General features: G+C 36.6%; 1 protein-coding gene across 13 annotated transcripts in view; it reads right to left on the reverse strand.

Moving 5' to 3' along the window:
• Positions 1-16,124, reverse strand: part of LUC7L2 (LUC7 like 2, pre-mRNA splicing factor) — a 62,183-nt gene that overhangs the window by 26,841 nt on the left and 19,218 nt on the right. For 10 of the 13 annotated variants that reach the window (XM_025433981.3, XM_049095249.1, XM_049095246.1 and 7 more), the window contains one exon: positions 1,224-1,322. The exons of 2 other annotated variants lie outside the window; for them this stretch is intronic. In XM_025433981.3, the coding sequence (XP_025289766.3) occupies positions 1,224-1,322 (99 nt within the window). Of the gene's footprint in view, positions 1-1,223; positions 1,323-3,568; positions 3,703-16,124 lie in introns of all 13 variants that reach the window. One more of the 13 variants, XM_049095247.1, reaches the window with a different exon arrangement.

Consider the following 16,124-nt stretch of genomic DNA (forward strand, 5'->3'; position numbering starts at 1 on the left):
TTCTTGGACTTGGTTATTCTATTTCTAGAAATTTATTCTATAGGTACTTGATATGTAGAAAGAAATAATATATTACCATACTATAATGATAAAATATGGAAAATGACCTAAATATCCATACCCCTAGATCTAGATGATGGTTTCTGCTGTATTTTATGCCCAGAATATATTAAATCAAAATCCAATTTAAGATGTCTCCCACCCAACTATTTAGCCTCATGTTAAATTATGTTTACATAGATTTTTTTTTTTTTTAACAGAGAAAACAGAGAGAGAGAACGTGCAGGGGCAAGGAAAGGGAGAGAGAATCTTAAGCAGGCTCCACGCCAAGCGTAGAAGCAGATGTGGAGGAGTTGTCTGGCTGGCTCACTCGGTTAAGTATCTACCTGCCTTTGGCTCAGATCATGATCCTGGGCTCCTGGGATCCAACCTCACATTGAGCTCCCTGCTCAGCAGGGAGTCTACTTCTCCAGCTGCCCCTCAACCTCACTTGTGCTCTCTCTCAAATAAATAAAATCTTAAAAAAAAAAAAAAAAAAAAAGCCAACGCGTAGCTTGATCTCTTGACCCTGAGATTATAACCTGAGCTGAAATCAAGCTGAACACTTAACTGACTGAGCCACCCAGGCACCCCTGATTTTCATTTCAGTCAGCAGAAATTCTTAGAAAAGAAGTAAATGGGGGTGCCTGTTTTATCTTTCAAACCAAGTAAAATACCTATCACATCTTACTAATAAAAAGTTATAAGATGTATGCTCATTGTTCATGTAATGCTAATTGGTATGTTCTATATAAATTTTTAAAGTTACATTTACAGATACAAAAATAAAAATGAGTGTAAAAACTCAGTAGATTATTTTTTAACTCAGTAGATTATTAAAGGGCCTTAAATACACCAGAAATTTGTTGTTTACATGTGCTTAAACTAAGGTTTCCTTAATCATTACAACTTTACTGGAATAGTTTAATTTTCAAAAGAATATATGTATTGCATGATTTTTACAAATTTTCTTAAAATACTGATTCACATTGTATTTTTTTTAAATGTTGTTAGTCAAGAAAATATATGACCTAGAAAAAAAAAGATCTTAATTTAGTACTGTCCTTCATTTAACTACAAAGAAGATAATTTGCTAAGAGCCTTTTCCTATAGAAATATTAATCCACATTCAAAATGTTTTACCAGAAAAAATAATCTAACCCATTAAAGCAAAAGACACATACATCAAGTTCAAAGAAAAAATCTTGTTCTTTGGACGCAATTTCATAATCTGCTCTTAAAGCCAGGTCATGAACTTTCAGACATTCTCCAAGATCCATTCTCTGGGGGGGGAAAAAAAAGATGTATTATTGAAACAGTAAACACATTTTTTTAAAAAATTCATAAACAACCACAGTTCTCTTCAAAATACATATTAAGTCTTATTGATGTTATTTACAAAAATTTCACAGACAAGTATAAAACTTGGTGCCAGAAAAAAAAACAACACACCGATTCTGTCTACTAACAAATGGGAACAGTGATCACTTTTGTACTTAAGAAGAGATGAGGAAAACTAAAAATCTGGAAAAAAAAAAAAAAATACCTTCTAGCATCTGTATCAAAACAAATTTCACTTAGCCTATTAACAAAGATAACATTAGCTTAAAATCAAACTAAAAGAATATGTAAACCAAATTGCTGAACTATAGTTAATATTCTTTAAAGAACATTCTAATTAAAAAAAAAAAAAAGAACATTCTAATTTCCCAATAAAGATGGGAGTCCTCAAACATTAGACCAGTTATCTTGATAAGCATTCCAGACAAGACTAGGTGAACTAGTAAAAAGGACTGGATAGAACTTCACAAAAACCAAGTATCAAACCCTATTTATAAGCATGTATCAGGAATATAAAATATACTCCCATTTAGCCTAGGATCCTCCTACTTGGAATTTCAAGCACACATTATTTATCAAATTAGAGGTTTTCTCCTGAGACAAAAGTTCCTAAAAACCTATTTTACGTGCATCTGGGAACTGATAAGATCTTTCAGGAACTCCGTTAAGGGTAAATGGGAAAAACTTGGGCTAGACGCAAAGATATTTACAAACGTTATTAATGGATGAGTCAAGTAAAACAGATTTTTCCAATTGGAAGTATGCTATCCTATCAATAGAATGTCTGAGAATTGCTGAAAGGTTGGTAAAAAGGGAATACAATAATTTAAAATAGTAAATACCGCCTTTGGTTTTGTTATACAAACTAAGTATAAAGTTAAAATATGACAACCATTATAGTAGTAAAGCCATTCTGTTAATTAATGAATGGTGTACCCACTTGTGCCAAAGCACTATGCTAGGGGCTAGGGACACAGAGTTAACCGACACTGATACTCAGAGTCTCTGACCTCACGGAGCTGACATTTAGAGGAGGGGAAACAAAAATTAACCACGACTGTGTCTCTGAATACAGTTAAGTGGTTTAATAAAATGGGAATGATCCCATTATGATGGGAGGCTACTAGACAATCTGAAGAGGATATATTGAAATTGGATTTAAAACATGTGAGGGGGCAGCCCTGGCGGTGCAGCGGTTTAGTGCAGCCTGCAGCTCAGGGCATGATCCTGGAGACCCGGGATCGAGTCCCACGTCAGGCTCCCTGCATGGAGCCTGCTTCTCCCTCTGCCTGTGTCTCTGCCTCTCTCTCTCTCTGTGTGTGTGTCTCTCATGAATAAATAAATAAAATCTTTAAAAAAAAAAAAAAACATGTGAGGAAGCAAATTAACCTTAGGAAAAGCTAAGAAAAGAGTGCTTAAGGTTTTACAGAAGATTTAGGAGGCAGATCTTTAAAAAAAGCCAGCGTTAGGCAGAGGGAAGTTTCTAGAATCAAGGAACAGACTACAATATCAATAGCACATAGGTCTGGGCCTTAGTTTGTATATAAGTACCTAGAAATGAGTTTAACTTTTTTACCAAAAACCTGGATATAACCAAGGATATCAACACTAATTTTGTACAATATCCCAAGCTAAAAAAAACCCCAGTGAATTCACTGGATTAAGATTCAGAAGAACTGGGGCACATGGTTGGCTTAGCTGGAAGAGCACATGACTTGATTTCAGGGTGGTGAGTTTGAGTCCCAAACTGGGTTTAGAGATTACTTAAAAATAAACTTAAAAACAAACAAACAAAGATTGAGAGACGCCTAGGTGGCTCAGCAGTTTAGCGCCGCCTTCGGCCCAGGGCATGATCCTGGAGACCCGGGATCAAATCCCAAAATCCCACATCGGGCTTTCTGCATGGGGCCTGCTTCTCCCTCTACCTGTGTCTCTGTCCCCCCTCTCCCCCATGTGTCTCTCACAAATAAATATTAAAAAAAAAAGAATTGATAAATCATATAAAATTTAAAATAAATATCAAGTCTTATAGTCCCATCTAAGAAGACAAATTTACAAATAACTTAGCTATGAGTAGAAAATTAAGACAAACGAGAAACATACTAGTCAAAAGTAAGGGTTAAAAAAAAAAAAAAAAAAAACAAAAGTAAGGGTTACAGTGTGCCATGACTGAGATAAATTAACTTACAGGGCATGGTATGAACAAAGTGAGAAATCTCTTGCTGAAGGCTAGCAAACACCGCTCTTCCAAAAGATACATTCTGTGTGCTAACACATTTCGAAGGGATATAAGTAAGTTAGACCAAGTGTTCCAGAACCAAGCTGTTCCAAAAAAACCCAGGACAGATGTGATTAGTCAGGGAAAATCAAAATGTGAACCTAGTCCTCAATTAACTAAAGAACTTTTCAGTACGAAACAACAGTTTTTTTTTTTAAGATTCATTCATTCATTCATTCATTCATTCATTCATAAGAGACAAAGAGGCAGAGACACTGGCAGAGAGAGAAGCAGGCTCCATGCAGGAAGCCCAATTTGGGACTTGATCCTGGGGCTCAGGGATCACACCATATGCGTGAAGGCAGACGCTCAACCACTGAGCCACCCAGGTGTCCCCAGAAACAGATATTATGGCCCCAAGGCAAGGGACTTGAGTCAGATTTTAACTTTCTCTAAAATTAAAAAAAATTAAAAAACAAAAACAAAAAAAAACCCCACACACAAAAAATACCAACTTTCTAATGATCAAAGCTTTCCAAAGATAGAATAGACTTTCTCAAAATTTAGTGAGTTCCCAGATAACTGAAAGATCCTCAAACAGTTCTAGGATATTGAGGAAAGAATTCAACTATCAGGTAGCTTCCTTCTTCCAACTGTGACATTTTAGGACTACCTAAAAAAATAAGTTTCTCTGTAAAACTCTATTACCTCGGTTATTACATAAAAGAATGAATGGGAAACTATAGACAATGTCTTCAAAGTTATCCTTTGGAAAATAATAAGGAATAGTCACCAGTCTTGTAAATCCTCATCCCACTAACGGCTCTCATGTATCACTGCGTTGCTGAGCATGCTTAGATTTTTCCAGGCCCCACTAACTCTCATTCATAAGCCTATGGATTAACTATGTCTTTCAGGGACAATAAACAGCAACTGAAACTTGACATTGATGTGTGGAAATTCAAAACTGCTTATTAAAAGCAACATTTTAAAAATGCTATAGGAAAAAACGTAATGCTCCTAAAATATGCAGGAAAATAAGACAGTAGTGAAAAAAGGAATTGTAAAAGAGCACTGTTACCATCACTGCTACACCTGTGTGTGTATTTAAGTAGGCTCTATGCCCAACATGGTGCTTGAACTCACAATGTCATGATCAAGAGCTGCATGCTCTACCAATGGAGTCAACCAGCCACCGCAGTGTGTTTCTTAATTGATATCTTAACATTAATCTCTCTAACAGCTCCCTTTGTGTGTGTATTTCTATAGCTATAGTTGTTAAAGGGATGCTATACTTATTTCCTAAGATGTTATGATGCCACAGTTGGGAATGCCATTGATCCAGTGCAGTGGTTTTTAACTTGGGTGATATTAATGCAAGCTTTTGAATATAGGTCCATGCCCTACCCGCCAAAGACAGAATTGTAAAAGAGCCCCAAGTATTTTTAATGTACAGTGTTGGGAATCACTCACTGATCTAATTTTACTCCCAATCTACAGACAAATGAACTGAAGCCCAGAAAGACAGACTTATTCCAGATACTAGAAAATCTGGCTAGATTGATTTCTCGTCTAGCCTCCCCCTTTTGTTTAACCATGCTAGTGATCTGCACAGAGCAGATAACCAAAACTACTACTACTGCCTTTCCTCCAGTTATCTCCCTTTTCTTTATCCTCTACTTAACTAGATTTCCAATCTGTTCGCAATAAAAACCTCAAATTACTATATAAATCTTGTCTCACTGTTTAACCTAAACATCTCTGTTGCCTACTCATACTACTTATTGGCAGGAATTCAAGGCTTTTCCTCTACTCTTTCTTTAAATTTACATCATACAACCAACCAAAGGAAAAAAAAAAAAAAAAACAATTATGCGGGTCAAGAACAAGATGACCACCAAAAAGGACACAATTATACCACTGGTGTAAGGGAGGAGTTTTGGTAAGAAAAGGAAAGTTGGCGGGGGGGATACGCCTTGGAGGGGAATTTGTGGAAGGGGTAAATTTTTACTACCTCACTAAGCATGTGAGCTCCACAAGGACAAGTATTTTCTTTCTGTTTTATCTACTGTGTAATTTGCCTCTTACATAGGAATGTTTAAGAAACATTTGTTGAACGAATCAAACTGGTCAAATAGGACAAAGAACATTTGGCATGGGGGCGCTGAGCTTTATCAAGGGTGGTCAAGATAAAACCAAGTAAAAAAACTGACCTGAGCTCTGGAGGGAAGGTCTTTTTCACCTCTCCAATGATTATCAATTTTGCCAGAACTCTCTTCCTTCCTAGGTATTTTATGCTACTCTTCTCTCTTACTCCCTATGTGCTACTGTCCTCCAGGAGGTAGACTGCTTGGACTTGACAATATCCTGGGCCATAAACTCTGCAGCTTTACAGTCTAGTCTAGCTTACAATAGTAGATTGAGGGGGCCAAAATCCTAGGAGGAAGGGGATACCTGTAATTGGGGGCGGGGGGGGGGGCTGGAATAGCCTCAGTGCTTATTCTTCAGGGATCTAGCAGGGCAGTAGGTATATACAGATTTCCAGAATTCTAGAACTAGTCATCAATTTTCCTCTGTCCATAACATCATGACTAAACATGTATTCTGGCATTTCATACACACAAGGAGTATTTAAAATAAAGAACAAGCAAGCCAAAACAAACTCCACAACTACCTGCCAACATAAAAGTGAGTGAAATGCAAGTATGCCCATATTAATGCTCTCCAAGATCACAGTCATCTAATTTAAGCCACCAAAAAGGGAACCATGACAGAACCACATCATGACCTCTGGACAAATCCTCAAAAGCTGAATCAATCCTGACTTCACCTCTATAGTTTCAATAGTGCTTTGAACACTCAGTGCATAGATATACTTGCTGCTTCGCTAGTTAAATAAATGAGCTTCAAACTGAACAAAATAAAATGCTTGGTTATTTAACTTATAATGGCTCTATTTGTAATGAAAGCCATAGGAAGCATTTTTAAATTTTTAAATTTAATTAGTAATTGACTTCATAATTCCATTCTTCCCCACAAGTTGATCCCTGGTATTTAAAAAAAAATAATAAATCTAAATTCTTAGATTGTAAATGGGAAAAATGCTTACTTTTAATAGGAAAAATTCAGTTCTGGATTTTGTCTTCTCCATCCTAAATCCATTTCCTCTGTGAAGTCTTGACTAAATCACTATATCTAATTCTGTAACTTCTTACAACTTGTCAGCATTTTATAATTTTATATTTTATTTTTTATAATTTTATAACTTTACTATTTAACAAAGTTGATTCTGTTAAGGGCTTTTCTAGGTGTTCTTTTGAAATGTCAAAAATGAGGGCTCCTGGGTGGCTCAGTGGTTGTGAGCATCTGCCTTTGGCTCAGGTCACAATCCTGGGGTCCTGGGATTGAGTCCTGCATCAGGCTCCCCACAGGGAACCTGCCTCTCCCTCTGCCTATGCCTTTCTGTGTGTCATGAATAAATAAATAAAAATCTTGAAAAAAAAATTTCAAAAATGAACATTGTCTCCTCAAGTGGACTTTAAGCTTCACAAGGAAAATGGTTTCTCTTATTTTTCCCCTCCTACATAAAAGAGCAGGTTTTATACAACTGAATAAATGTGATGATTTAAGGAACTCCAAGAACTTGCAGAAACAAGGAAATAAATACACAAAGTCAACAAAATTTTAGCAATGATTTTTTTTATGTAAAAAATTAGAAACATTAAGAGCCTAGCAATGGGGTTTTGGTTAACTGAATTACGGAACAGTCATACAACATATTATATAGCCATTAGAAATTATGAACTTGATACTAAGTGGAGAAAAGAGATGGCAAAGAAAATTAATAAAAATGCCATTTTTGTAAATTCATGTAGACACTGCTGTGAGAACTGGTTTGATATTGGTTGAATTAAACACAATGAATTATTATGTATTATTCTTATAGGCAGAAAAAAAAAATCAATGAAGCCACTTTAATTTGGCGGGAAAAAAACCAGGAACAGAGGCATGCAGAAATTACATCAAAATCAATAAACATGGTATTATAGTAGAGCAAATCAAAGGGTTGACCTACACATCTGCGTGTACTGCCAGCTATAAACTGATGGTAGTAATATATTAATGAAAAAATCAGTGAAACTAGGCATAGTAATCACTTCAAGAACTGTAAATATTCTTGCTTTGTTGTATTTACTCAGATCAACGAGTTAGATCCTAAAGGGAGTTATAAAACAGTATCAAAATATAATTCCTGCTATCAAGAAATTTTTATTCTCAATGAAAAAAATGAAGACATTAAACTAGAGCAACAGTTGCAAATATACAAATAGATACACATGCAAAGATTTCATTGTGACACCATACACCAAAACCAAAAACTATTCAAATAGTCATTGAATAAATGATTTACGGAATAGCCATATTATGAAATATGCAGTCATGTTTTTAAAATATAGACCACTATTTGGAAACTTCTCCAAGTAAAGTGGGGAAAAAAAAATCAACATAAATGCCATTTGTTAAAATACACACAGGGGAGTGAAAAAGGTACATTGTTGACAGGCTTTGTGTCTGGGATGGGAGATGATATATAATGGGAAATACTCATGTTTTATGCTTTTTCCACTTTTACTTGAAAACTATATTGTCTAAAAAATAAGACACTCAGCAACTTAGAAGACCTCCCCCTTTGCATCTTATTATCCATTTAACTTTGAGAAATTTACTTAATCTCTCTGAACTTCTCTAATACTTCAGGATTACTTCTTCATCAATCAAATTACAGACTCTGGGGATCCCTGGGTGGCTCAGTGGTTTAGTGCCTGCCTTTGGCACAGGGCGTGATCCTGGAATCCTGGGATCGCGTTCTGCATCAGGCTCCCTGCATGGAGCCTGCTTCTCTCTGCCTGTGTCTTTGCCTCTCTCTCTCTCTCTCTCTCTGTCTCTCATGAATAAATAAAATCTTAAAAAAAAAAAAAAAATTACAGACTCTAACTAGATTGTGGAAGATTCTGAATATGAATCAACATGCAGACTTTATAGGAAAAAAAGAATGCCTGACAACCTGGACAGAAATAGGATATGATAAAATCTGTATTTTAGAAGCATTAATACCACACTACTGGATGGACTGACAAGAAGAAAGAGGTCAAGGGTGGGATACACTATTATGAGACAGAAACAAAGCCATAGGGTCAAATTAGAAAAGAGAAAGCAGGTGATGGAGATAAAATAGGATAGTACAGAAGAATCCATTAAGGATCTCTGAAATCATCAGTTCCATCACCACCTGCCTACAACAATGACATCAAGGGTCAGAGAAATCATAAAATCATAAGCCTAAGATTATAAACTAGCAGGAACAGTAAAAATCTAAATCCAGTACTCGATACAGCTCACTATTCTTTCCATAACACAATGACTTCCAATTAACTAATTAAATGGAACTATCAACTAAACAATTAACTAAATGGTAATGAAGCATGGAGAGGAGAAGGTAAGGAGTCTCATCATGGCCTCAAGTATTTCAAGCATGAGCAATGACGCCACCAAGACAAATGACTAAATCAAATGGGAAGAGTCGGTCTGTAACAGGAAATATCGTGTTCTGGACATGTTAAATGTGATGTAACAACAGGAAATCTAAATAGTAGTGTCCAGTATGCCACAGATGTAATACTAAATTCACTAAAGGCTTTTTTTATCCAATTAAGTCTTCCAAGCACAGCTTTACATATTCCTCCTTAGAATTACAGCTCAAGTATTCTTCTAAGAGACCTTCTTTAACAAATTATATAGGAACACCGTATCTGGAGCACCTGGGTGGCTCGCGTCATGATCTCAGGGTCCTGGGATCGAGCCCTGCGTTGGACTCCAGCTCACAGGGGGGCCTGCTTCTCCCTCTGCCTCTGCTTGCTGCTCTCCCTGTTTGTGCTTTTTCTTTCTCTCTCTCAAATAAAATCTTTAAAAAAAAAAAAAAAAAAAAAGAGCCCCAAATCTGACTTCCCTAAGTCAACTTATTAACAACAAAAATACTGAAAAGTACTTCTAAAGAACAGTGCCACCTGCAAGATCATAATATATTATCACAAGAAAATTTAATATTAAAGAGGGAGAAGATGAAGAATGCTTAATAACAGTATAAATTTCTATTATCATACTTAAAAATTAAAAACAAACGCTACTGCTTGGTAAATTTAACTTTCTAAAAACCACCTTCATTAGAGCAATAGTTTCACTGTTACCTAAACTGGCTTTAATTCATTTATTTATTTACACTGCTTAGTTTAAAATAATTCTTCCCATGTGTCTTCTTCTTAGGTTTTCTTACACTATTTTAGGAGTTTCAAGACAAAGGTGAAAGACATCAAAACGTAACAAACAATAACTTAGATATAGCAGAAAAATAGCAGGGAATCAAAGAATAGACAGTGATATTCATCAAGTACTAAAAGCAATACATACCAGCTGAAGAAAAAGTGACACAATGGCATGACAGCAGGACAGAGCATAGGAAATAAAAAGCTGTCGGACCACGTGAATCCTTTTACATGCCCTCCAATGCCAATGCTATTTTCTAAAAGACAAATCACCTACACTTTCTCACTTCTCGCACCTTCGCTTTCTTCCTTCCTCATATATATAAAATCTCTCTTCTATCCATGTTCAACATTTGATTCAAGCCCCAGCTCAAAAAACAAGAGAAAGCCCAGTATAATACAAAAAAAACCTTGAAATAATAAAACCTGGGTATGCACTCAAGTTACGCCATATTGCCTTAAAATAAAAATTAAGGTATTTCTTTCTTAATTTCAATCCTGGTATTCAAATTAAGTCCAACAGAAGTGACAGGTGAAGAGGAAAGGGACACATTGCATGCAGAGTAGATCCTGCTTTTTACCACTTCCTATTTATTAACTGCCCATTCCCACTCATATGCTCTCCACTTCCAAGTCCATTCTTCCCTGAGTGGATAAAGAAAAATAAAGCTCGTCTCCCAGCTTTTAATACTGTTTTTGAAAAACATAGCATGAAATAATTTCTTATTCATTCCAAATCAAGATATGCAAAGATACCTAGATAATATTAAAAGAAAAGTCCTTGGGGCGCCTAGGTGGCTAAGTCAGTTAGGAGGCTGCCTTCACCTCAGGTCATGTTCCCAGCATCCTGGGACTGCCTTGGGTCTGGGCTCCCTGCTCAGTGGGGTCTGCTTCTCTCTCCCTCTGCCCCTCTACTCTGCTTGCCACTCTACTCCACTCGTGCTCTATTGCGCACTCTCTCTCAAGTAAACAAAATCTTTTAAAAAACAAATTCCTTGCTGAGTGAAGTCAGTCAGTCGGAGAAGGACAAACATTATATGTTCTCATTCATGTGGGGAATATAAATAATAGTGAAAGGGAATATAAGGGAAGGGAGAAGAAATGTGTGGGAAATATCAGAAAGGGAGACATAACGTAAAGACTGCTAACTCTGGGAAACAAACTAGGGGTGGTAGAAGGGGAGGAGGGCGAGGGGTGGGAGTGATTGGGTGAAGGGCACTGGGGGTTATTGTGTATGTTGGTAAATTGATCACCAATAAAAAAAAAATAAAATAAAAAAACTTAAAATTCAAAACAACAACAACAAAAAAAAACAAATTCCTTGACCTAGAAAGAATATACTATCCAATTGAGAAGAGAGGAAGAGAGAACACGTATATAAATAAGATAAACTGGGATCCCTGGGTGGCGCAGTGGTTTAGCGCCTGCCTTTGGCCCAGGGTGCGATCCTGGAGACCCGGGATCGAATCCCACGTTGGGCTCCCGGTGCATGGAGCCTGCTTCTCCCTCTGCCTATGTCTCTGCCTCTCTCTCTCTCTCTGTGTGACTATCATAAATAAATAAAAATTAAAAAATAAATAAATAAATAAATAAATAAATAAATAAATAAATAAGATAAACTAAAACGCCTACTCAGTAGTATGGAGAGCAGGCACCACACAGGGGTTCAGAGGCTAACTAAAAGGCTATAAGCTCAGGCAATCAAAAGTAGCAAGCCAGGCAGGATTTAAGTGGGTAAAGGAGAAAAGATATTCCAGCAAGAGAAAAAGAGACAAAAATGAGAATCATGCTGGGGAAGGAAAATAGTGAGAAAATGAAGAAGTCAGTCTGGTAAAAAGAAAAGAACCAAACCAATTTATTATTCATTCAAGAAGAGGTAGACTGGGGGCTAAGGATTTTAGATTTTTGACCATACGTACAATAGGAAAACACCAAAAGCTTCTGTGAAGAAGCAACATGTGCCAAGTTCATTCCCACTCAAAAATGACTGGCTTAAGTTTCTGAACATTTAGATCTCTTCAAATGTCACTTTATCAAAAGTTTTCTCTAACCACCGTGAGTAGTCCCTGGACCACGGTCTCAGACAGTCTAAATTATCTAACTATGCTTTTTTTTTTGTCCTAGCAACTTAAATCACATTATTTTTCACTTAGCTGTGTGTCTCTCACCATGAAAGGAGAAACCTATGTTCACTTCTGTATCCCCAACATAGCAGTAGGTCCTTAATAAGTACTTGTTAAATGAATGAATGAATGAATGAATGCTTATCTTAGCAATCAGTACCACTCTTTGGGAGCACCAAAGAGATGAAAAAATAAATTACTTTTTGAAGAAAAATTTTTTGACTTTTACTGTAAATTCTTTCTCTAGCCCACCTTCCTCATCTTTTTTGATTTCTTCTTCTTCTTAATTTCAATATTAAATTTCATTACTCCAAACGCTATTATAAATACCAGAAAAGGGAAAAAACATAAAAACCTAAGTCTCGAAATTTTACAAATTATGTTATCCAAATACATTAATATACATGCCTATATTTTTGATCCTGTAAGGTCTATGGGACAATATACATCCAACATGTTTTACTGTATATGGGTCAAAATAAAATATCAAATGCTTTTACTATTCCCTTCATGAGTGAGAATCATCAAACTAAAAAAGATTTCAGTAAGTCATCTGTCTTGCCACCTGCACATTAAGGTAAAACTCATCGGTTTGATAAATATTTCCAGTGACAGTCTGTGACTTTGCTTGATATTTGTGGTTAATCCCCTGGTACAACAAAAATATGTGTTTCAAGTTTTCATTTATTATCATGTATCTGCTGCTCTATTCTGTGTTCATTGTTTACACCCTCCAAATGATGCATTTATAATGCCATCTTCTCTTTTTCACTGAATAGCCTCAAAGACACACTAGTTTCTATAGACATCTTAAAACACAGTTTATAAAACCGTACATCTCTCTAAAACAGATCTGAGGAGTTCAGGGAATACTCAGAGGATGATTTGAGGTTCTCAGATAATAAGCATTGAGAATCACTGTACAAAAAAGCAAATATGACACCAAAATATGTTAACCAAGTACTAGACTATGAAAAACAATCCACTTTAACAGTAACTTCCAGATCTCATTCTACTTTGCCTGGTCTTTAAAACTTTCTATTTTTTCAAGACTCATTCTATCAGATAGGTCCAAGATTTAAAATTTGTTTCAAAAAATCAAACAAGGGCAGCCCCAGTGGCTCAGCAGTTTAGCGCCGCCTTCGGCCCAAGGTGTGATCCTGGAGTCCCGGGATAGAGTACCGCATCGGGCTCCCTGCATGGAGCCTGCTTCTCCCTCTGCCTGTGTCTCTACCTCTCTCTGTGTCATTCATGAATAAATGAATAAAATCTTAAAAAAAAAAGAAGAAAAAAAAAATCACTTCCATAAGCCTCAAGTGTATTACTTTAAGTATATAAAATGAATGACTACAAGATTATTTAGTATGACAGAAAAAAGTTATTTCCCAAGGGCATATGCACCCCACGTTGAATAGTTCAGGGTATGTGTGTGCCAATTTGCCAAATATACTATAAACAACATTGAGGACTTGGTTTTTATAGTAGCAGGAGGCTTGGGTGGCTCAATGGTTGAGCATCTGCCTTTGGCTCAGGGCCTGATTCTGGAGTCCTGGGATCAGGTTCTGCATCAGGGTTCCTGCATGGAGCCTGCTTCCCTCCTGCTGCCTGTGTCTCTGCCCTTCTCTCTCTCTCTCTCTCTCTCTCCCACTCTCTGTGTCTCTTGTGAATGAATGAATGAATGAATGAATGAATGAAGTTTAGTAGTAAAGTTTTAATTATTCACTGGGAAGCTTTTCATGTGCCTCTGACTTCCTAGGCGCCAAAGGTGTTTTTGGTTTACGCGATCTCTAGAAATGCTTGTTGAAGGAATGCACATTTTTATAATTGACTGAAGAATAAAATGCAAATAGCAAAATCTGCTTAATACAAGGACATAGTATAAGATATACTTCGAGAGCCAAAACTGGTTAAACTTAAGACTGGAAAAACTGGCATTTTCACAAATTGGGCAGCTCAAGAAATTGACCTGTCATAAATTAAAAATAAAAAAAGTGAAACCAATCATCTGGGCTATTGCTAAGAACTGTTAAAAAATACCAAAATTGTCCTAAACAAACCATTTCTGGGGAAGAAATTTTGAGTTTAAAATATCTAAAGACTAACTTTTTCACATCTGCATGTGGAGCTACTACTACTGTCATATTCTGATAAGCAACAAAACCAAGATACTCTCCAGCTCCTTATATGTTAAAAGATAACGCATTTTCCCCTAAAAATCATTAATTTTTCAAACTCAAGTTAGTTCTGCAACAGACTATTTAGTGTTTTGCTTTGGGTGGATCGATAATTCATTCAACACAATGGAGGGACACTGTTCTAGATGCTGGGGACATAACACTGAACAAAACATCCCTGCCCTTGGGATCCCTGGGTGGCGCAGCGGTTTGGCGCCTGCCTTTGGCCCAGGGCGCGATCCTGGAGACCCGGGATCGAATCCCACGTCGGGCTCCCGGTGCATGGAGCCTGCTTCTCCCTCTGCCTGTGTCTCTGCCTCTCTCTCTCTCTGTCTCTGTGACTATCATAAATAAATAAAAATTAAAAAAAAAAAAAAAAAAAAAAGAAAAGCTAAAAAAAAAAAAAAACATCCCTGCCCTTATTTTGAAACTTACATGCTGGTTGAGAAAATTTTATGGTTTCATATCACTTATTCTGCTTTTACATACTTTCATGGCACTTTTATATATGTACTATCAAAGGGACTTCAAGAGTTTTAAAGTTCAGGCTTGGATGTACCTAAGTAACTGATTTAAGACGAGCCCTTAAACAGAATAGTTTAGAGATGCAATAAAGGACTTTCAATTAGTAAAAAAGTACACTTTAGATAAAAACCAGAACCTACTGGGGCACCATAAAATCAACTCAGTATTTTTGACAATATTCCTACCTAATGACTTCAGAAAGGCAGAAAAAAATTTTACTTTATTCCTGTCTCTAAGTATTTCTCAATTTTAAGCTTTAAATTCTATTTCTGGGAATGCCTGCCTGGGTGGCTCAGCGGTTAAGCGTCTGTCTTCGGCTCAGAGCGTGATCCTGGAGTTCCAAAATGGAGTCCCACTTCGGGCTCCCTGCATGGAGCCTGCTTCTCCCTCTGCCTAGTCTCTACCTTTCTCTGTCTTCTCATGAATAAATAAATAAGATCTTTAAAAATAAATTGATAAATTTCTGAGGAGAACCATTTTTTTCTAAACAAAATTTTGTGGAAAGTCCCTTTACTTAAAATGTGCAAAATTCCAGTTGAAATAGAAAAAAGACTGGCCTGTCGCTATATCCTTAGTTCATGAAATTCCTCCAAGGACACTTCAAAAACATCTGAAAGTCACTGCCCTAAGTAAATGTGCTATCTATAAAATTAACAAAAACATTTTTTAAAGTATTTAACTCTAAGATTCCTGTGTAGTATAACGTACTATATAATTCTCTGTGAGACCTGTGACAAGCACAATTTCTCTGAGCCTTAATTTTCCCCATCAATGAACTGATGGCCTTACACAATACAAAATGGCCTGTCAACCCTAAAATTGTACTAGGATGAAGGCGCTACAATCAGTAGTGGTCATCTCTAATTTTAGGACAGGCGCATCATGACAGTATACATTTTCATCTCTGCAGATCTTAATTTTGTTTCTGTTATCAACTCTGCTTTAAATTTAATGCCTCTAAATTATTAGCACTACGCATCTTTTTTCCAGATCACAAGAAGCTAGATGGAAAGATTTTTGTAAGCACTTTAGTGTACTCTCTTTCTTCAGGGAAGATCTGTACTAGAAATAAGGTGTTCTGGGGAAAAAAGGACAACTTTGCTTAGGTTTTTTGTTTTGCCTAAATCTCAAAGGGGATGGCTGCCTATGGTTTGCATAGTGACTAGAACAGGAAGAAACTATGCCAGTGGGGCGCCTGGGTGGCTGAGTGGTTGAGCATCTGCCTTTGGCTCAGGACATGATCCTGGGGTCCTGGGATAGAGTCCTGCATTGGTGCCCCTGCAGGGAGTCTGCTTCTCCCTCTGCCTATGTCTCTGCCACTTTCTCTGTGTCTCTCATGAATAAATAAATAAAATATTAAAAAAAAAAAAAAAAACTATGCCAG

This window comes from Canis lupus, chromosome 16, assembly GCF_003254725.2.
Source record: "Canis lupus dingo isolate Sandy chromosome 16, ASM325472v2, whole genome shotgun sequence".
Taxonomy (NCBI): domain Eukaryota; kingdom Metazoa; phylum Chordata; class Mammalia; order Carnivora; family Canidae; genus Canis; species Canis lupus.